Here is a 22,449-nt window from a genome sequence, read left to right as displayed (position 1 = left end):
ATGATCTCATCCTAGCAGGGAAGAAATGACACATGTAGCCAAGGTATTTTGAAAGATACTTGCACCGGTTGTCTGCTGAGAATATTCTTTCAGTGATTTCCTGTGGTATTAGTACATTTCACAGGGCTGAAATAGAGCCTCATTCTCGCCAAAGAGTGAGAAAGCTGAGTCTGGGGTCCCCAGGTCCTCCGTGACTCTGCCTTTCTTCCGTAGGTGGTACATGGAAATTGTAGCAGCAGCCACTGTAAACAAATTTAAAATTTAAGACCAAAACCAAATATTTGTAATGCATTTGCAATACATACATAACAGTCACGAGATTATTATCCCTAATACAAAAAGAGCCTTCAAAAATTAAGAAGAGGCCAATCCAAATTTGAAAATGGGCACACACACACAAATCTAAGTCCGGAAGATAAGAAACCCACAGAAGAGATGCAGGTGGGCAGTCACTAGGATGATGATTGAGATCCCAGCTTTGGAATGGTAAAATTCAGGGCTGTAGCCTGGGCTCTGTCCGTGTAACTGTAAGCAGGTTGTCCGCAAGCCTCAACTTCCCCCATCTTTAAAATGGGATCATAATAGTTCCCAAGCCCAAAGGTTTAATTCAAATAATGCTCCCCTCTTCCATCTTTACTGATACCGCAGGGGTGGGCGTGACCTCCTTACCACTGGACAGAGGTAAAAGCCCTCCTCTGATGTTACCCCAGTGGGAGGGGGAGGGGCACTCTATCACACCCAGCCTCCCCAGCCACTGCCTGTAGATGGAGAGGCCCAGGCTTCTTGTGGGGTTTTTTTTGTTTCTCTGCTTTTGTTTTTTGTCTTTAATACTGTTCAGGGTTTTTCACTGTGCTTAGTGGGAGGCAAAAGTATGTTTATCCAATCCTTCTTAAAGTGAAGTCAGCTATTTTTTTAAATGAGGTGGAGGCCTATCTATTGATACAGAAACATCTCCAATGTATATTATTATATGAAAACGGCAAGTTGCAGAATCGTGTGTGTGCTGACTCCACTTCTGTTCACAAAGAGCTGTGTTCGTGTGCGTGTGTGTGTGTAAACTGTTCCCAGAGGTTGTCTCTGGGGAGCAGAACTGGGGAGGTGGTGCCACAGGATTAAGGAGGCCTCTTACCTTCTGCTTCCACACTTACGGAGTACGCAACTTTAAACGTGTGTCAGTTTAAGATTTACTGTTTAAATGTATGTGTTTGTTTCCATTTGTATTGAAACAGATAGGACAAGGGGCTATCAAACTAGGGGGGAAAGAAGGGGGGAGGGATTTTTCATGTTTTGTTTATCATTTGTATGCCATTTGAACTTTTTACAATAATCTACATGTTACTTTTATATTTTAAAAATAGTATGAATTCATAATAGCTTTATTTCCAATGATGATTTGAAACATTTGAAAAATGCATTTAAATAACATGAGTCATTAAAGTTAAAAGACCTTAATGACATCAATTGATCTTTCTCATTTTTATGTAGAAAAATGTATTTTCTGTGGTTCATAGTTAAGAAAGAGACTTTATTTACTGACATGATAACCCCATGGAGGTATCAACAACCTTCATTCTCATTTACCAATGAGGCATAAATAAAATGTCTGTGAATGCGTCTGTGCTAAAAAATGTTCCACTACTGACTCTACTGTTTCTCAATGTCCGTAACACGTATCCATCATGGTATATTTTTCTTCTGTAGAACTTATGAACTCTTCTTGAATGGAGGCACCCCTTATGAAAAAGGTGTTGAAGTGGACCCTTCAGTATCCAGAAGAGGTACCACTCTTCTGTGTTGCTTGCTTTCCTTTCCTTAAAGGTTAAACAAGCAGAAGATACATCAGAGAAGATACCTATAGTATAATGAGCGTAACACTTTTCACGTGAATTCACATTTTTAAAAATATGTCGTTTGATGTTAAAAATCTTAATCATTTTTATCTTAGTGCTTATTTTCTTGGTAGCATATTTGAGACTCTAAGGTAGGAAATTAGGATGCATGAGGACCCCTGTATTGGTTCCTTTTCATTGAACACTGGGCCACAGAATTAATAGAATAGGCCAATTCAGTGATTGCCTATTGCTAGGTCAAAGGGTGTAGACATTTGAAATTGTGGTATACATACCAGGTTGCCCTCCAAAAATACTGAGCATCTTTTAATGTGTTCATTGACCAGGAACTGTACTAGATAAAGGGAAAATGGAGAGTAAGGCAGATATGGCCCTTGCCTCTTGGATCTCAGAGCCTGATGGGTTTGAAACTCCCCTCTAGCTCCTCAGACATCCCCCTCCTCGTTTCGTGATTTAGGACACAGCACTGCTGCCGCCCCAGCAATGCCAATCCCACCTTCTTGGAACAGGAAGGAGCTGGGATCTGGGATGCAGCTGGTTCTACTTGGAGTCAGACGTGCTTTTTAAACTCCCTTTTTCTTTGTCATCTGGCAGCAGTGACGCTGTCACGGTACCTGATGTAGTGGCAGCTCCAGGGGTGGGCTGGTTGGGTACATTCTGAAGGTCCTTAGGGCACGTCATACTTCATCAGTCCATTTAGGGCGTTTGGACGACTCCTGCCTCTCATACAATTCAGCCCCACTGGTGCTGAAAAGAACTTTGTCTTATTTTTATACGTAAAAAAATGTATATATAGTACTCTATTTTATTAGATTCACTGCCTAAGCACTTAAAGCTTTGAGATGTATTTTTTTATTTTTTTAAAGCACATGGTAGTGTTTTCCATCAGATGATGACAGCGAGAAGGCAGCCTCAGCTTCTAGTAAAACTGAGATCTTTGAACAGAAGATCAAGAAACATGCTAAGGTTGGTACCTGCTGTTACCTGTCCAGTGAACTTGGGCCCATTCAGTGTTTGTGGACCATCTCTGCTTCTGACTTCTCCATGTGCTTGGTCACCTTTTGTTAATTATTTTTCTTCCTCACTAATTCTTCTGCCAAGGATCAGTAGGGAAATGGAATAATAGTACATTTCAGATTAGCTTATTCTTCTGTTTACCAGTTAGCACAAATGATAGATGCGGTCAGAAATGGTATAGAAACTTTTGAGTCAACGGGACTTATCATCCACAGTCCTACCCTTAGGGAACTTTGGGGAACTTTTTTTAATGTCAAGTTTGTTGAGGTATAATTTACACGCAGTAAAATTTGCCCTTTTTAGTTTAAGTTCTTTGCGTTTTGACAAGTATATACAGTCATATAACTACCACACGGTCAAGATAGAGAATATTTCCATCACTATAAACAGTGAACTGATGCCCCTTTGTAATCAACTCTCCAGCTCTGGCCTCAGGCTACTGCTCCTCTGTTTTCTTTCCCAACAGTTTTGCCTTTTCCAGAATGTCCTACAAATGGACTCACACAATACATAGCCTTTTGAGTCTGGCGTCTTTCATTTAGCGTAACACAGTTGAGATACACCCATGCTGTTGCATGTGCTAGTGGTTTTTTCCTTTTTGTTCTAATTAGTATTCCATTTGGTGGATATACCATAATGTGTTTATTTATTCACTAGTTGATAGATACTTGGGTTGTTTCTGGCTTTGGGCAATTATGAATGAAGCTGCTCTATATATTTGCGTAAGAGTTTTTTTGTGTGTGGGGGCATGTCTTCCTTTCTCGTGGGTATAAGTACTTAGGAGTGGGATTCCTGGATCATCTGGTGTTTGTTTAACTTTATAAGAAACCGCCAAACTGGTTTCCAATATGACTATAGACCATTTTACACTCTCTCCGGCCACATATGAGAGTTCCAATTACTCCGTATTCTTGACAACATTTGATATGATCAGTTTTTTTCTGTTTTGCCCATTTTATTTATTTATTTATTTATTTATTTTTGGCTGCATTGGGTCTTCGTTGCTGCGCGCGGGCTTTCTCTAGTTGCAGCAAGCGGGGGCTACTCTTCGTTGCGGTGCACGGGCTTCTTGCGGTGGCTTCTCTTGTTGCGGAACACGGGCTCTAGGCGCGGGCTTCAGTAGTTGTAGCACTTGGGCTCAGTAGTTGTGGCACACGGGCTTCAGTAGTTGTGGCTTGCGGGCTCTAGAGCACAGGCTCCGTAGTTGTGGCACACGGACTTAGTTGCTTCATGGCATGTGGGATCTTCCTGGACCAGGGATCAAACCTGTGTCCCCTGCATTGGCAGGCAGATTCTTAACCACTGTGCCACCAGAGAAGTCCTTGCCCATTTTAATAAATGATTAGTGGTAGCTGTTGGTGGTTTTAATTTGCATTTTTTTCAGGGAGATTTTGCACTGGTAGAACCCCAGGTCAATCCATCTCTAACTCAGTAACCTCTTGGACAAGTCATTTACCATCTTTCTCAGGGTCTCAAGATCTACGTCTTTAAAATGGGCATAATAATAATATTAACCCCATCAAGCTCTAAAGAGGTTTAAGGAAAAGAAAATATATAAAACACTTAGCTAGTACGTGGCACGCAGTAACACACAGTAAGTACCAGCTATAATTATTACTATTATATAGTAATAGCTATATTATAAACGGCTATAGCTAGTACTATTATTATTATCAGATGTCTAGATAAATGTAAATATAATGACAGGTGGCTGGCACTGTCATCACATTTGTTCAGATGAGGATGTGCTATGTAGCTGGTAGGATCAGGGGGATTCAAAAGAAGCTTTGAAGGTTTGGAAGAGGTGCCATTTGATGATGTGGAGATGTGGAGAGTACGCAGTGGACAGGAGGGGCAGAGGGAGGAGCGTGGCTTGGGAACAGAGACTGATGCAGTTGACTGGTCCCACAGTGACCTGCTCTCTGCTCGCGGATTATCAGGAAGCAGGGAACCTTGGCCCACCTCTGTGAACGGTTGCTTTTCTCATTCTAGATCATGCTCCCAGTTTAAATATCCCTTGTTCTTATCTCTAGTACTGAAATGTGTATTATAATTATAGTGTTAACAGTTAAATCTTTCAATAACCATTAATTACGGGTTCGTGGGTAGTATTCATTCTCTTGGCTTTTTTTTTTCCTGGATGTTCATAGAGCCTATAAATTCCCTTTTTTTGGCCAATCTTTCCTTGGACAGTTTTTATTTTTCAAGATTAATAAAAGCAGCACAGTAGCGGTCTTTGTAGAAGAAAAGCTAGAATCCTGTTTGGCCTCATTCTTCCTACGTCTTCAGCCTCCCGCTACCCCTCTTGTTGATAAGCTTTCGAGAGTCCGAAGCACTCCCAAGCGTGTCTGTCAAGCACAGCTCTTAATAGCGTTTCTTTGGCCCCAAATACCAGTTTGCAGATACGCTTTACAATCTAGAGATCAAATCTGACTTGGGTGTGCAGCGGTCAGATGGGCGGGCCCGTTCTCCCAAAGCAATGAACGTTCTCCTGCATGCTGGGTTCTCAAAGAAGGGTCCCAGGTCCTCATCCTCTGACCTCAGGAACTGAGCCCTTGTTGGTTACAGCATACAGTAAGCACCCGAAAAATGTTTGTGAAATAATTTCCAAGTAGAGCTCTTCCTGCTGGTTTAAAAGTGGTCAGGAGCTCTGCTCTGCCTTCTCCGGTCCCTGGCCTCCCCCACCTTGTCTTGGTGTGCGCTCCTGTCTCCTCCCAGAGCCCCGAGAGAGACCTGAGCACCGTCTTGAAATTGCCGCTCCACTTTGCCTGATTCAGAAATGCGCTCTGCTCTCCTGGTGGTGTCAAGCGTGGGCCGCAGGGCCCGCCGGCCTCAGGCAGGCTCTCCCAGGGGCAGACCGTGGGCATGGTGAAGCCAGAGGCCTTGGGCCCTACTGCCGGGCCATGGGCTGGTGTGCGAGGGCTGTGCTGTGGGTCCAGGATGAGAGGCTGGGATCTGGCCTGTGCACCCTGGAGGTGGAGCCTCGGGCGGGGCTGACCCTTCTCAGTCTCCTCTCCCTGACCTGCCACCTGCAGTGAGTGGGGAAAGAAGGCGGATGATGCTACCAACAGCCCTCCTCCTTCTCTCCTCCAAAAGCCCATCCCGCCTCTGTCCCCACTCTCCCTTGCTTAAGAACTTCATCTTTTGGGATTTCCCTGGTGGTCCAGTGGTTAAGACTCCATGCTTCAACTGCAGGGGGCACGAGTTCAGTCCCTGGTTGGGGAACTAGGATCCTACGTGCCGCAAAAGAAAAAACAAAACAAAAACAAAATACCCTTCATCTTATGTATATGTGTAACTGATTCACTTTGTTATAAAGCAGAAACTAACACACCATTGTAAAGCAATTATACTCCAATAAAGATGTTAAAAAAAATAAAAATAAATAAACCCTTCATCTTTGTTTAGCCAGATTTCTCTGCTTGAAGGAGAAGGGACAGGGGCTCATTTTGTTATGCCAAGGGACCTACAAAACTGCGGGCAGGGCCAAGGGTGGGAAGCCCAGTTATAATCTGCATTAGTGCCCAGTTTCCCCAGTATCCTTGCTGGTTGGCTTCATCCTGCCCTCTCACCAGCCAGCAGTCTTCCGTGTGTGTCTCCTTTGGCTGTCAGGAGCCCTGTGAAAATCCGATGAATCAACGTGGACTCGTCTCCTTGACCAAAGAAACAGCACCAGAATCCTGTCCCTGGGTCTCCTTTTATGGAGACAACTCTGACCATGTTGACCCTCAGCTGAGACGGAAGAGGGAGCAAATAGGTCCTCCTGTTTCACCAAGACTTGCCTTTCTGATTTTGGAGCTGTTTTTTTGATGGAGTTTAACTTGGTGTGGTTTGGCCAAATGCATGCTTTTAAGCCTCTGATGAGGGAAAGCCCTGAATTTAGACCCAGACTCCCAGAGCACGGGTTCTGAATACCGAGACATACTGGTCTGTGGCAGTAGGCTACATGCCTGTATATAAATTTGCTACAAATTTGTTTATTTTCCTTTGCTCTTTGGATGTATGCCATCTTTTTTTCTCTTTTACTTCCATTGTATTATTGCTAAAAATAAATGAAGTAATAGTGTTGCTTGCCGGGGACCCAGTATCATGTTTATTGCCCTTCTGTTGGTCTGTCTGTGAGGTCAGAAAGAAGTATATCTTTACTTCTTCAGCTCAGAGCTTCCTGGTCACCTTGGATTTGGGAAAATCAAAGGATTTCCCTAAAGGAAGCTCTGATAAAGAGCCAGCAGCATTGCTTCGTGTTATGGGGAGGTGCTAGAAGGAAAGGAGTGCCAGCACTGTGGGCGCTGAAGGCCTCCACTGCAGGCTGGCCGCGATGCCTGCCAGACAGAGCAGGCCAATCTGGGAGAGAAGGGGAGGAGAGAATGGAAGGAAGGTTCCACCCCTTCCCCTCGTAAAATTAATGTCTGTTTCTCAGCATGAGACATGAGTTTGGGCATGCTGCTGAAACACTGCCCACGTGAGCCATAGACCGGAGGGCGGGGTGTAGAACAACTCTTGGAATCACAGCATGAACACCGAGAAGGCATGTGGTGGCATCGAGGCAGCTTAAATGTTCCCCTGCAGCCAATCTGAAATCTAGGTCAGGGGTATACACGATCAGAATTTTAGCGGGGCTGGAAAAGGATGACTTCTGGCTCTGTGTACGAAATGCTCTATATGAATCTAAGTGTGGTAAGAGAATCTATCTTGTGTTTTGGGGCATTTCTAGAATGCAAGGGTTAGGGAGTGGTCAAGGATACGTATCTAAATTCTGTGAAACTAGTCATAGGGACCCATCACTCCTGTACCATCCCTGGGGTCACGTTCATTCTGCTCTCTTTCAGCAGGCTGGAAGCCTGGATGTTACCTCTGTGATTAATTTTCCCTTCTAAAATTCTCATCCTAGAAGTTAGAGTGAAGGATTATTTTCTGAAGTTAAAGTCTCCTTTAACTTTAGGTGGTTTCCCTTAGCCCAAAGACATCTTCCTCTTGGTAGAGGACATTGTTTGCAAGGTTTTCGAGATTTCCTACACGCTCATTCTTCATGCTTAGTGACAGAGTTCATGTATTTCTAAAAACAACACAGAAAATGTGTGTTTAGAATGATTCAAGACATTTTCTTGAGTATCTGCTAAGGTTAATTCTGGTGCTTATTCTCAGTAAGTATTTAGTGTGTACTTTATTTAGTGTGTATTTAGGTGTCAGGTTTTAAAGCACTCACTTGTATTTCCAGATTATATTTTGAAATCTCAATACTTGAAATGTTATTTCTATTTTTTTATTCCCAAGTATTTTCTTTCTTTCAGTGCTATTAGATATGCTATTAAATGAAATTGAAGTTTTCATTTCCTTTTCACATTGTTCATTGTTAGTATATAGAAACATGACTGATTTGTGTATGTTGATTTTATATCCTGCAGCTTTACTGCACTTGTTTATTAGTTCTAAGTTTTGTGTGTGTGTGTGTGTGTGATCTTTAGGGTCTTCTACATATGAAATCACGTTGTGTGTGAACAGAGATAATTTTACTTCTTTTTTTTTCTAACTTAGATGCTTTTTATTCATTTTTCTTGCCTGACTGCTCTGGCTAGGGCTTCCAGTAATATGTTGAATAAAAGTGGTGAAAACGAGCATCCTTGTCTTGATCTTGATCTTAGAGGGAAAGCCTCCCGTCTTCTCCATTGAGTATGAGGCTAGCTATGGGCTTTTCATATACGGCCATTATTACGTTGAGATAGTTTCCTTCTATTCCTAGTTCGTTGGGTGTTTTTATTATGAAGATATGTTGCATTTTGTCAGATGCTTTCAGCATCAGCTAAGAAAATCACGTGTTTTTTTTTTCCTTGATTCTGTTAGTGTATTGCATCGATCGATTTTCTTATTTTGAACCATCCTGGCCTTGTAGGAATAAATCCTACTTGCTCATAGTGTATAAAACTTAATGTGCTGTTGAATTATGTTTGCTAGTATTTTGTTGAGGAGTTTTTGCATCAGTGTTCATCAGGGATATTGGTCGGTAGTTTTTTTGTTGTGTCTTTGTCTGGCTTTGGTATCAGGACAATGCTGGCTTCACAGAATGAGTTTGGAAGTATTCCTTTCATTTCAGTTTTTCAGAAGAGTTTGAGAGGGATTGGTATTAATTCTTCTTTAAATGTTTGGTAGAATTCATCAGTGAAGCCATCTGGTCCTGGGGTTTTCTTTGTTGGCAGGTTTTTGATTACTGTTAAGTCTCCCTTCTGGTTGTAAGTCTGTTCAGATTTTGTATTTATCATTTAGGCTTGGTAGGTTGTGTGTTTCTAGGAGTATGTCTGTTTTATCTAGATTATCTAATTTGTTGGCATACAATTATTCATAGTACTCTTTTATAATCCTTTGTAATTTTTGTAAAATCAGTAATAATGTCTCCTTTCATTTCTGATTTTAGTAACTTGAGTCTTCTCTCTTTTTTTCTTAGTCAATCTAGCTAAAGGTTTGTCGATTTTATTTGTCTTTTCAAAGAACCAGCTCTGCTTTCATTGATTTTCTCTGTAGTTTTCTATTCTCTATTTTGTTCATTTCTGCTCTAATCTTTATTATTTCTTTTCTTCGGCTACCTTCGGGTTTCATTTGTTTTTCTTTTCAAGCTCCTTAAGGTGTAACGTTAGGTTGGTGATTTGAAATCCTTCTTCTTTTTCAATGTAAGTATTTATAGCTATAAATTTTCCCTCTTAACTGCTCTCACTGCATCCCATAAGTTTTGGTGTGTTGTATTTTCATTTTATTTGTCTCAAGATATTTTCTGATTTCCCGTGTGATTTCTTCTTTGAGCCATTGGTTGCTTAAAAGTATGTTGTTTGATATCCACATATTTGTGAATTTTCCAGTTTTCCTTCTGCTGTTGATTCCTAGTTTCATTCCTTTGTGATCAGAAAATGTACTTTGGGGGCTTCCCTGGTGGCGCAGTGGTTGAGAGTCCGCCTGCCGACGCAGGGGACACGGGTTTGTGCCCGGTCCGGGGGGATCCCACATGCCACGGAGCGGCTGGGCCCGTGAGCCATGGCCGCTGAGCCTGCACGTCCAGAGCCTGTGCTCTGCAACGGAAGAGGCCACAGCGGTGAGAGGCCCACGTACCGCGGAAAAAAAAAAAAAAAAAAAATGTTGAAAAGAAAATGTACTTTGGAAAAAAGAAAATATACCTTGTATAATTTGTCTTTTAAATTGTTAAGACTTGTTTTGTGGCCTAATGTATGACCATATATGTTAAGAGAAGGTCCTGGAGAATGTCCCATGTGCACTTGAGAAAAATGCGTATTCTGCTATTGGGCAGAGTGTTCTGTATATGTCGGTCAGTTGCAGTTGGTCTGCGGTGTCGTTCAAGTTCTCTTTCCTTATTGATCTTCTGTCTGATTGTTCTATCCCTTATTGAAAGTGGGATATTGAAGTCCCCTACTAGGATTGTAGACCTATTTCTCTTCACTTTTGTCACTGTTTACTTCATATATTTAGGAGCTCTGATGTCTGTTGTGTATGTTTATAACTGTTATATCTTCTTGATGAATTGACCCTTTTATCATTATATAATATCTTTCATTGTAACAGCTTTTTGGCTTAAGGTCTGTCTTGTCTGATGTTAGTATAGCTATCCCTGCTCTCTTTTTGTTTACTATTTGCATGGAATATCTTTAACTATCCTTTCATTTTCAACCTACGAATGTCCTTAGATCTAGAGTGGGTCTCTTGTAGACACAATATAGTTGGATCCTGTTTTTTTTAATCCATTCTGCCAATCTATGTCTTTGGGTTGGGGAGTTTAATCCATTTACATGTAAAATAATTACTAATAGGGAAGGACTTAATTGCCATTTTGTTATTTGTTTTCTATATGTTTTCAGGGTATTTTTGTCCCTCCTTTCCTCCCTTACTGCCTTCCTTTGTTTTTAATTGATTTTTTTTGGTAATGATACATTTTGATTTCCTTTTCTGTATATTCTATACATTTTTTTTGTGGTTACCATGAGGATTACATACAACATCCTAAAGTCCTCACAGTCTGTTTTAAACTGATATCAGTGTAACTTCAATATTGAAATTTTCTTGTCCTTGAGACCTTACTACAGTATGTACCAGGCATTGCATTAAGCATTCCACATTTACCTCATTTTAATCCTTTTAGTAACCTGAGATGCAGCTATGACTATCTGTGTTCTACAAATGAAGAAACCAAAACACAAGGCGAATAAATAATTAACCCCAAATCACATAGCTAGGAGGTAGCACAGCAAAGTCAGAATTCAGTCTGATCTGCCACACCCTCCTGTATTCCACCCAGCACCGGGAACAGTCTGAACTCGTTTCCTCTGCATTCGTCACATCGGGTGAGGTGGAAACATGGCTTTGTTAAAACTTGTAGCTGACTAGTCCTGTTCTTTCTAAAACACATAATTGATCACTTTTTTTTTTTTTTGCGCTATGCGGGCCTCTCACTGCTGTGGCCTCTCCCGTTGCGGAGCACAGACTCCGGACGCGCAGGCTCAGCAGCCATGGGTCACGGGCCAGCCACTCCGCGGCATGTGGGATCTTCCCGGACCGGGGCACGAACACGCGTCCCCTGCATCGGCAGGCGGACTCTCAACCACTGCGCCACCAGGGAAGCCCGATCACTTTTATTTTTTATTCGACATTTAACATGGGTGTATATGCGAACGTGGAAACACAGGAATGGTAACCCAGAGTCGCAACTTGAAAGTACACACGTAAAAATAAAAGTTTTCTGAAGTTTAACGTGGTCAACTTATGGTGGAAGTTTTCCTCAAAATTATTAAAAACTATTTTCAATAATGAAGCGAAACTTGAAACTCTTCATTCGAGTAATAAGTATACATTTTAAAAACACCGTAGGTTGGTTCGTAGGGGATTGTTTAATGAATACATTTTTTTTCTTCTTTAATAGTCTACTGCCGGAAACATTAATTGGAAGTATGTGCTCCGTTCATTTGTTGATATTTTATCGCCAGATTCTTGGAGACGTGCTCCTGAAAGACAGGACACGCATGCACAGCGCTGGTGAGAAGTCTTTGCAGTTTCCTCGCGCACAACAGTGCATCGTGCTTTGAGTAAATGTAACCTCTGCCAGCCTTTATCTTCTGCTTCTGAAGGTGACATTTGGAATAAAATATTTAGAATAGCATCAGTGTCAATCACTTACTTCAGACGCAAAGCATTGTGCTCAGTGCGCATCCTGTGTGAGCTCCGTACGTGTTCCGTTCTTTACAATATACACTTTTTACCATTCAGATTCTGGGGACTTGAGATCCTAAATTTCAGCTATAATCGTATTTTCCTTTAATGTCTTTAATAACGTTTTTACTACGTGTTTGATATGTATGTCATCTTTTTTGGAAAGAGACCAAAATGACCCAAAATAACTGGTTCTTAATGCAAGAAGTTTAAAAATCAATAAAATTGGTGAATCCAGGTAAGAGGTGTTCAGGGGTTCTATTTTTACTCTTGCAACTTTTTTGTCAGCTTGAAACTTTTTCCAAGTAAAATGTTAAAAAGTAATTTTAAAAAATCAGTGGGCTGTCACACATGATTGAACTTGCACAGAGCTATGCATGTGTTGTAAGAATTACCTCCAGAGAAAGTTGAATTTTATTGGATATTCCTTATTGAGTGCCTAGTATATGCCAGGCATTGTGCCAGGACCCAGCGATGAATGAGACAGGCACCATCATCCCTACTCTCGTGGAGCAACAGACTTCAAACACAAAATTATATGAATAATCCTTTTCAACCTCAAGTGTTCTGAAGGGAAATACACAACAAGAGCGTACCCTAGGAAGACCTGAATTAATTCATAGGATGAGGGAAGGCTTCTCTGGGCAAGGAATATTGAAGAGAAGACCTGAGAGAGGAGTTAGACATACAGGGGAGATGGGTGGGGGCGGATCCTTTCTGGATAGAGGGACCAGCATGTCTGAAGACCCAAGGCAAGAAAACGGGAGTGCACTGGAGAGATTGAAATTGAAGGCAGGCCCGTGTGGCTAGAATCGAGGGAGAGGGAGATGACTCGGCTCTCATGGACAAGTGGAGTTCATGGTTAGACACGAGTCCCCTCCCAGGGACACACCACCTGGATAGGTAGGTAGAAATGGAACTACCTAGAGTCAGAGAAGCACCAACATTTCTCAAGGAATAATTGTAATTCTAAAGGAAGGACAGTTTAAGCCTTTTAGTCGCCACTTGCCTCAGAATTTGTTTCAATGACTCTAGAAAAACTTCACGAACGACCCGGCTCCTTAAAGAGGAGAAGGCTTATTAGTTCTCCTATAGGTAGGGAGAAGCCTACTCAGAATTGTTGGCTTCATTTGAATCTGCACATCAGAATAAACTTAGTAAGACCTAGAGGGAGGATTTTTCTCTACCGAGGACACAAGATTATAGAAGTCATTGCCCTTGCCGTTTCTGAAGTGTCCTTCCTGGTGGGCCTCTTTGCACAGCCCTCCACGTGCCACTGTTGATTGTGAAATATCAGTATTCTGCACAGTATTTAGGCACGTGGTCAGAATCCCCAACTCCTCATTCCTTCCGATGTCATCCAGCACCATCCGTTGGCCCCAGGCTGGGCAGGAGCTGCCCCGCCCTCCACCTCCTTTCCCTTGGTGCCCCTGGTTCCCACTCAGCCTCCTGAGAGTGTGGGAGCCTCCTAATTGGAAGATTTCTCTTACCACACCACACTCATGAGGAGGAAAGAGAGGTTGGAGAAACAACACAGAAGAACAAAATGTTCTAGTCTTACTCTGTTCAGAGCCACTTTACTCCCACCTAAAAGCTTTATCTACTTGGTACCAGACTCATTTCGGACTTCCCCGGGGTGTGGATACAGGGGCAGATGGAGGCTGAGGGGGCAGCTTCCAGCCCTCCGAGAGGTTAAAGTGGGTAGAATGTGTTATCAACAGATCATGTGGCACAGTAATTTCAATCTGAATGAATGTTTTTATGTCTGTTGCTGTAAAACACATTGGCTGAAGTTTATATAAAATCCTTTTTATTCTTTTGTATTTCAGATTTGATTAGTAATCCAGTGCTGGCCACCTTCCCCAAGCTCCTGGAGCAGCCTGACCTAATGGACGCACTCAGGGTGGGTAGTGTGATGGAAACCTGGTGGGTTCTAAAGGCGGTTAGACACACTGCATAATGAGTTCTGACACCAGCTCTAGGCTTCTATTTGGATGATGTCTCCCGATCCCCGTCTCTTGTCCCGCTAACTTGCTCTCATCTGTCCTTTCTTACTATGGAGGTTACTTCCCCAGGGCTGCCTTCCCTGACCCCATAAGCAGATGGAGTGCCTGCCTTCTACCCCGTTGCAGTCTCCTCCCTATTGTTTGTTCCTTGACTTAAGGTGGCCACCGATTGTGTCCTGAGAGCAAAAATCCAAAATGGTTTGTTAGATAAATTGACTGAGTTTTCAGGGGAGAATCAGGGCCTGCATATCATTTTATTTTAATTTGAAGTTTGTTATCTGTTGTATGAAAAAGCAGCTGGGTATTAGGTTGAACCACGTGAAATCTCTAATTTTTAGCCATTTATTGGCCTTCAAAAACGGCAGTTTCACAAAGTTCAACTTAAATATTAGAATCAACAAGTATTAGGCCCGTGACGCAAATACTCAGATAACATAAGTGCCGCAGGGGATGTGTAATCCAGGTCCTTGCAGATGTAAAGGAGGCAGCATGTAAAGATCAGCAGCCTGTTTCATTAAAGAGGTCCTCAGGGAGATGCACCTAATGAAAGCCTGGGGGCCAAGCGGGGTTTCGACATACTGGGACGGGAGAAGAAGACATCACAGGTGGGAGGGTCAGCACAAGCAAACATTTTGAGGCAGGAGGGAAGAGGGCGTGCTCTTGAGGAGAGCAGACGACCCCGTCTGGCCTGTCGGATGTCAATCTGTAGACGGTCAAGGGCGATCTCAGTCTCATCCTGTGAGTGAAGAGTGTGGTAGGTGGTGGGCAATCCATGAAGGGTTTTGCTTTAGGGACCCTGGACAGCACAGAGACGTGGAGAAGCACGTGCGCAGGAGGGAGGGGAGCTGTGTTGGGAGGTGAGTCCTCTTGATAAGGAGGGAGGCCATACGGCCTGGCGGAGTCGGAAGGAGGAAGCATCGTCTACACAGGTTTTTATTAGACTTTGAAACTGATTTCACGCGCTGGTTTGGCTGGGGAGGGGGTGTCAACAGCAATGATGAGGTTTTAGCAAAAAGATGTAAGAAAATGTTCTTGACATATGCTTATCTGTAATTTCAGACAAGCTCATCTGGCACTATAGTTAGATAATGCAGAATTTCTCTTTCTTCCCCTATAAAGCATTAGTATATTAATATTTACTCGTTATACAAAACGTACATACATTGATTCATTCAACAGATATTTCACGAGAGCCCGCTATGGCTAAGGCACCATGCTGGGCCCTGGAAGGTCTTTGATTCATACTTCCGTGGGGTTAGTTGAACTCTGGGTTTTTTATTTCTTTAAAGAAGCTTTTGTGAAACTTGGTGCACAGATTGGAAATATTTACTTGCAAAGCTGTACTTCATTCTACCTCTCCCTGTCCACTGTCCTCATCTCGGCAAACAGAATTGTCGAGGAGTATGGTATTTGGCAGAATTTTCTATTTTCATGACCGTCTTACCTTGAAAGCTTAATGGTATTTTATTGTTTAGAAGCTGCGTTGGTGCAGTTTGCATGCATGTGTTAGCGTTGCCCTGATTCTCTGTTCTTAAATTAGTTTTGACTTGTAAGAATCACGGGCTCCTGAGGAATCGTTCACTGATACATCCTGCCTAGTCGGTCTGGTTCTGGGTCATTAGCACTCGATGGCTAATTAGAGATTCACTCCTTACATGTGCAGGATCTGTACAGCGTTTGTAATCCTGTCCGTAAGTTTCATTACAGAGTGAAGTTGCAGAGGTGTGGCAAAGACTTGTGAATACTCGGATTAACGTAATATTTCTATTTGCTTTTTAGAGTTCCTGGGCTGAGAAAGAGAGTACCTTAAAAAGATCAGAGAAGGTAACGTGATTGTGCCCCCCGAGCTTCACACGTTTTGTGCTCCGTGTCTGCCGCACACCCTAATCATGCCTCTGTTTTAGCTGAAGTTACCATGGTCCTAATCCCTCTCGACAGTTAAACGGTGTTATTACGGTTGCAAAGACACCTTCCCAGAAGGGTTATGGGTGATGGATTCCAAGTGTAAAAAGAAACACTTGATCAAGACAGTCATTTCAGATCACTGAGTTTATTGAACTGAGGGGAACTTTCTAAGCCAAAGTGTCCCAGTTGGCTATCAAATTTCTCTCATTTAAAAAAAAAAAAATTCCCCTAGCTCTCAAAGTCCGTATCAGGTAAGGAGAGGGAAGAGGAAAATTGGCATAAGCTGTAGCACACATTGAAAGCAGGCATGGCTGTGCTTACGTGGCCGGAGAGTGTGGTCATTACAGAACTTGCGGTGATCAGTGAGTAGTGGCTTGACTGCTCTAGTCTGGGATTGACAAACTTTTCTGGTAAAGGGCCGGAGAGTAAATATTTTTGGCTTTGCAGGCCACGTGTGTCTGTCTCAAACACCCAGCTCTGCCACTGTAATGCAGGGCAGCTTCAGGTAATATGTAAACACCTGGGCAGGGCTGTTTTCTGTGAAACTATTTCTAAAAAGAGATGGCAGTGGGCTACATTGGGCCCATGGTCCATGCTTTTAGGACTACTAATCTGAACTTTTCATTAGCCTCCAGGAATCATGGGAGAACAAAGACACTAAAAATTGAAAAAAAAAAAAGTGTATATATTGTATCCTTATTTGAGTTTTTGTTTGACTAAGACTGGCAGGTTTAATGCCCTTCTAGCTTGGCAGTAGACAGGTGCTGGGCCTCGGGCCTGTAGAAGCTGCCTCTCCACACACAGTAGCCAGCGGGGGCCACATCGCAGTGTAGACCGCCACCTCGGCTGTGATGCCCACCCCAGCTGTCGGAGCCGGGCCGCTGCCCGCGTGGGTATTGCCCAGCTCTTGTTATGGGGAGGCGGGGCTGACAACACATTCCTACTGCTTGGGGCTCCTTTCTCTGGATTTCACGCAGAGCCCTTGCTACCCTTACCCCGTATCACCTTGACCTCATTCAGCAATACAGCTGACTTCACATCGTGTCTTAGTTCCATTTACCCGGATCCACACCCTTGTCCCCGGATTAGATTCTGGCACCCCAGTCTGCTTGATGGCACTCAGGGGGCACCCTGGCCTCAAGGAGCCCCTTGCAGACCCTCAGAGAGAACCACTTGTCTCTCTCCGCGGTGACTCCTGTTGTGTCCACGTCCTGACTGAGCAGCCGATTCAGAGCCGACTACCTGCCAGACACTGATGGCACCTCCCTCCCGCCCCCTAGACGGCTTCTAGTTAACAGAGCTCATACAGTGTAACACTTGAGGAGTAATGAGCTGGGTCCACTCACAGTCACTGGTGGTGCCGGTGTTTTCGCAGAGAGACAAGGAGCTCCAGAAGGCCGTGTTCCTCCTGGTTTACCACGACTGCGCGCTTCCCCTCCTCCACTGTGCGCTCCTGCCTCCGTTCAGGTGGGCAGAGGAGGAGACCGAGGCCGCGCGATGGAAGGTCATCGCCGACTTCCTCAAGCAAAGCCAAGAAAACGAGGGCGCCCTCCAGGCTCTGCTGTCGCCAGCGGGGCTCCATGAGCCTTTCGACATTTCAGAGCAGACCTACGACTTCTTGGGTGAGATAAGAAAAATCGCAGCCTGACAGCGGTGCCCCTTGACCTTCCCCTTCCCGCTGAATCTGATAGACCCTCCATGACAACCTGCGTCACGTGAGAAAACCAGAAGTAACTGTCCCGTCATAACTTAGGCTTTATTCTCTTTTGTTCAGGCCACATTCTGTAAGAAATATTTATCTGGTAATTTGAATATGTGTTAATACAATGAAGTAAATTTTTATGAGAAATACTATTATATCTAAATTTAAAGAGAATTTTTTTTCAAAAACCAACTAACAAATTTTTGTTTTGTTTTTCTTTTTTATTGAGTACACTTATTTACCATATTATGAAAGTTTCAGGTATACAGTATAGTGATGAACAATTTTTAAAGATTATACTCCACTTAAAGTTATTAATACCGGCTCTATTCCCTGTGCTGTACAATATATCCTTGCAGCTTATTTATTTTATACTTAATAGTTGTGCCTCTTAATCCCCTACCCCTATCTTGCCTCTCCCCACTGGTAACCACTAATTTGTTCTCTATATCTGTGAGTCTGTTTCTTCTTTTCTTATTGAAGTATAGTTGCTTTACAATGTTGTGTTAATTTCTTCTGTAGAGCAAAGTGACTCGGTTATACATATATATACACTCTTTTTTATATTCTTTTCCATTATGGTTTATCATAGGATATTGGATATAGTTCCCTCTGCTCTGCAGTAGGACCTTGTTGTCCGTCCATTCTGTATGTAATACCAAGTAACAAATTTAAGTTAACTGTATCTATAGATTTATATGAAAGCAAGATGTTATCAAAAGCTAAATTTATGACTGTTCAAGGAAGTGAAAATATAATCCACAGACTAGGAGAAGATATTTGCAAATGATATATCTGATAAGAGTCTAGGACCCAGAATATGTTAAATATATGATTTTGCTAATAAACTTTGTGTTGTGAAATGTAGGGGAAATCAGTAATCTATTGGAGAAAGCTGTGCTATTAATCACTGAATTCAGTCTAATATTTGAATGTGGTTTATTCTAATTAGATATAAAAACAGAATCTAGTTTTACCTTTTCAAGTCCATATAATTGGTGCTCTTAAAAAGAAAATAAAACAAAACAAGAAAACACCTCCAGGCTTTGGGGACTAAGTTACCCCACCCCTGTGTCAAAGAACAAAGATTTTGTTGCATTTCAAATAAACCTGTAACTGCCAGTGAAACTGTCCCAAGCCTTCACTGTGAGTGATAACAGTACAGAGGGCGTTTGTTGAGTGCCTGCTGCGTATGTTCTCATTTACTAGGTTAGCGCTCACAGCTACTATAGGAGGCCAGCACTGGTTTTTTTCCTGTATTACTACAGCTGAAGAAACAGGCCAGGCAGATTCGATAATTTTCCTAAAGTCAGAGCGAGTAAGTGGCACAGCTAATGTACCTCGTAGAGACACCATGTATCATCTACAGCCTAAGACACTCCCCTCATCAGTGCAAACATTTAAGAATTGCATGTGAAAATAAAACATGAGAAGGCTATTGGAAGAAAAAGACGATCAAATTAGAGTTTAACCTAAACTATCAGAGCACCAACTGAGGAACTTTTTTGGACAGCGTGCTGCCTTAAAGGAGGCATTTACTTTTAGAGATCCATTGTATTATGAAACTCCTGGGCTATATCTTTAGTCAGCTTCCGCTAAACCCTTAACCGAAACTCAACGTGGGCCTTCATCTCCGAACTTAACATGGTATGAAAGGGCTTCCAGCCACAAATGTCATGAGAGAACATGGCCTCGGAGAAGAGATTTCACTACGTCTCCACCGCCCCCCCAGACCCCACCCCATGCCCTCAGTGACGTGTGGGAAACCATCATGATGAGCTGCCTGTCCCCTTCCCAGGGCGGTGCCTCTCTCCCTCTGGGACCATGGCCCTCCACAGCTCCTGCTGCAGGAGAGGGGTTCCCGCCTGTGTAAATGGAGGTGGCAAGCGTATGTACAGAGATTTCCCGGTTCTGTCAGAGTTGTCTCATCTTAGGTCCCTGCTGTCTGGTTTGAGAGAACATGAAACCATGTCACTCCCCGTTGCGAAGGTCATTTTTCTGTAGACTCTTTAATTCCTAGCTGCCACCTTTTACTTTTTCTAATCATTTAGCTTATTCTTAGCATCAAGCCAGAGGTGGGGCATTCTGAGTGAAAGAAAATATTGCTGGTGAATTCCTTTCAGTGAATGCATGGCGTGGAGCGAGGGAGCTTTCCTTAGAGGGTGTTTTCACAGACTGTCTTCTGTGTTCATTTGAAATGTGTCGTGCTTGACGAATGCGGCCAACTTCAGGGTTTCTGACACATAAGCAAAACACCGAGACAGGAGAGAAAACAGTTTCAGTCATGCTCAGGCCCAAAAGGAAGGCGCGGAGGCAGTTGGCCCGCAAGGAGGAGGCTGTTCCGCAGGGGTGAGCGTGTCTCTGCCATCGAGAGGCTGAAGTTCCCTCCTCAGTCAATGGAGGCTTTTTTTTTTCAAAACAATGAAACCTCTCTGGCTTTTTAATGCCACCTTTTAGCTTCCAAAACAGGAAGAGGCTGTCAAGGAGCCAAAAACATCCTGGAAATGAGTCCTTGGGGGTCCGCATGTCAAGGAGCGTGACTTGGCGACACACTGACTTAACCGAGAACTGAAGCGGGGGAGCGGCAAGACGGCAGCAAGTACGGGGTGCCTCCCTGTGAGGGGGTGTCCCCACATCAGAATCACAGGTCGGGGCAGGGGGACCTTCCCTGGCGGTCCAGTGGTTAAGACTCCACCTTCCAGTGCAGGGGGTGCGGGTTCGATCCCTGCTCGGGGAGCCAAGATCCCACATGCCTCGCGGCCAGAAAACCAAAGCAAAAAACAGAAGCAATATTGTAACAAATTCAATAGAGACTTTAAAAATGGTCCACATCAAAAAAAAAAAAAAATCTTAAAAAAAAAGGAAAAAGAACCATTGTGGAGGACGGGGGGATTGGCCCGCTCCCTCCACCTCCAGCCTCATACAATGGATCGAGCATCACATCCATCAGATCTGCTGGAGGCGGAAAATGTTGCAATTCCCTGGCCTGGGGGGCCAGTCTGGATGGCAAGAGACGGGGCGTGTACTACGGAGCAGGTACCACCTCAGTCGCCAGTGGTTTTATGGTCTAAGATTGAGGCCAGAACAACTCACAAGGGAATGGTTGAAATGCATGATACCACATACAAATGGAGCAGGTTTAACTTGCCAACCTAGCAGCATCTGGGAAACCTCCAGGGACCAGGGAGGGCGCTGGAAATGTCATCTGCCAGCCCAGGGCTTTGTCAGTTTACAGTGTTACAGGACATCCTTTGCTGTGGACTTGGTCACTTCCTCTGGTGTGAAGCATTCCAAGCTGGGAGGTTTTCTCTGGGCGTGGAGGTGACCAGAGCTGGCTGGAACCTAGCTGCTTTGTGTTCTGCTTCCTCAAAACAGAGAATCTGAGACAGAGCCCTACTGATTCAAGGCACCGTACATCTGAGGTTTATAATCGCCCATTCGTTCGTTCATTCATTCATTATGTATTTGCTGAGCACCTACTATGCTCCAGGCACAGCATTCGGCTTGGAGGACCCGGTGGGAGCAGCCCTGATGAGATCCCTGTCCTGACTTACAGTGCACGATGTGGACGTAATCACACATGAGAACCATGAAGAAGGGCACAGACTGCTGGAAGGGCCTCTCGCTGTGTCTTTCCGTTGTTGCTGTGATATTTAAATTCCAGCCATCCCATGTCTGCAGGGTTAAGAGCCCTGAAGCGGGCACCGAGTAAGCGATCAGCACAGGTGGTCCTTCTTACTGCGCTCCCTCTCCCCAGACGCCGCCATCCCACGTTGGGGACCAGCTGGCTTCCACTCAGTTTTTGGATGAATCCCTCACTCTCTGAACTCCCACCGTTCGCTGTCTGAAACTCAGGAATATGTGGATTTAATAACATGTGGATGCCTCAAGAGCCAGACTTGCTGGCGGAAGTTCTGATACTTGAAGGCAGTAATTGAGTAATCACATAGATTCGGACGGGGAGGGGTGGGAGGAGTGATAAATGAATGGTGAGTGAAGGGCTGTGCCATGACGGGTAGGAAAACGGAGGCCTCGGAATTTATGTCTCAGTGCCTGACACTGAATGAGGGCGTGCAGGCGTGCAGGCAGAGTATAAAATGGAAACCAGAAATCACGGATGGAAAACAGCTTGCACTCGGGACTTTGGTAATATGGCCCTTGGGTAGTCCATTTCTCGTGCTCTGGAGACAGACTGGACCTTAACCTGCTCATTTGTATTTGACTTTGCCAACAAAGATTAACTTTGCTGAACTTTGCCCTTTCGAAGAGGCCACTTGGGGAGATAACAAAAAAGGCTCCAGGCTTTCTGAGCCATTCTCCAGGGAGGTCTCTCCGGATGACCCAGTCATTATCCCATGAGTCCGTCCTTTTTCCTGCCAGCTGTCCTTTGACCCTGAAGCCTTCTGTGCCTGCCCAGACCCTAAGGACACTGGGAACCAGACTCAGTTCTTCCTAATGGCCACAAACAGCATTAGCCACAGCCTCCTCCCAAGCCTGGGGCTGTGGTTGTGTGCATTCTAACTCCCCCACTTGGGAGTCAGATTGATTTGTAGAGATAGTAGCTGCAATCCAGCTGTGTCTGAATGAGCAGGCCAGAGCCAGTGAGACATGAGTGTCCCTGCAGGGTGAAGGGGGAGGGCTGGGCTCCTCCTTCTACAGGGGGAAGCAAGTGCATGGACATCTGGTGCATTTGCTGTCCAATATCCATAGACTTCTGGTAGCTCCACCGCCCCTTCTCCTTCTGGAGGAGCCCCCCCCCACTACACCA

The 22,449-nt window shown here is 43.9% G+C and overlaps 1 protein-coding gene across 1 annotated transcript in view; it reads left to right on the top strand.

Moving 5' to 3' along the window:
* Positions 1-17,627, top strand: part of NPHP1 (nephrocystin 1) — a 61,804-nt gene extending 44,177 nt beyond the window's left edge. The window contains exons 16-21 of the mRNA XM_065891629.1: positions 1,702-1,778; positions 2,717-2,816; positions 11,782-11,894; positions 13,898-13,971; positions 15,854-15,898; positions 17,355-17,627. Coding sequence (XP_065747701.1) covers positions 1,702-1,778; positions 2,717-2,816; positions 11,782-11,894; positions 13,898-13,971; positions 15,854-15,898; positions 17,355-17,627 — 682 coding nt within the window. The remainder of the gene's footprint in view (positions 1-1,701; positions 1,779-2,716; positions 2,817-11,781; positions 11,895-13,897; positions 13,972-15,853; positions 15,899-17,354) is intronic.
* The last annotated feature ends 4,822 nt before the right edge of the window (positions 17,628-22,449 follow it).

The sequence above is a fragment of the Phocoena phocoena genome, chromosome 14 (genome assembly GCF_963924675.1).
Source record: "Phocoena phocoena chromosome 14, mPhoPho1.1, whole genome shotgun sequence".
NCBI lineage: Eukaryota > Metazoa > Chordata > Mammalia > Artiodactyla > Phocoenidae > Phocoena > Phocoena phocoena.
This window is presented reverse-complemented; position numbering and strand designations above follow the sequence as displayed.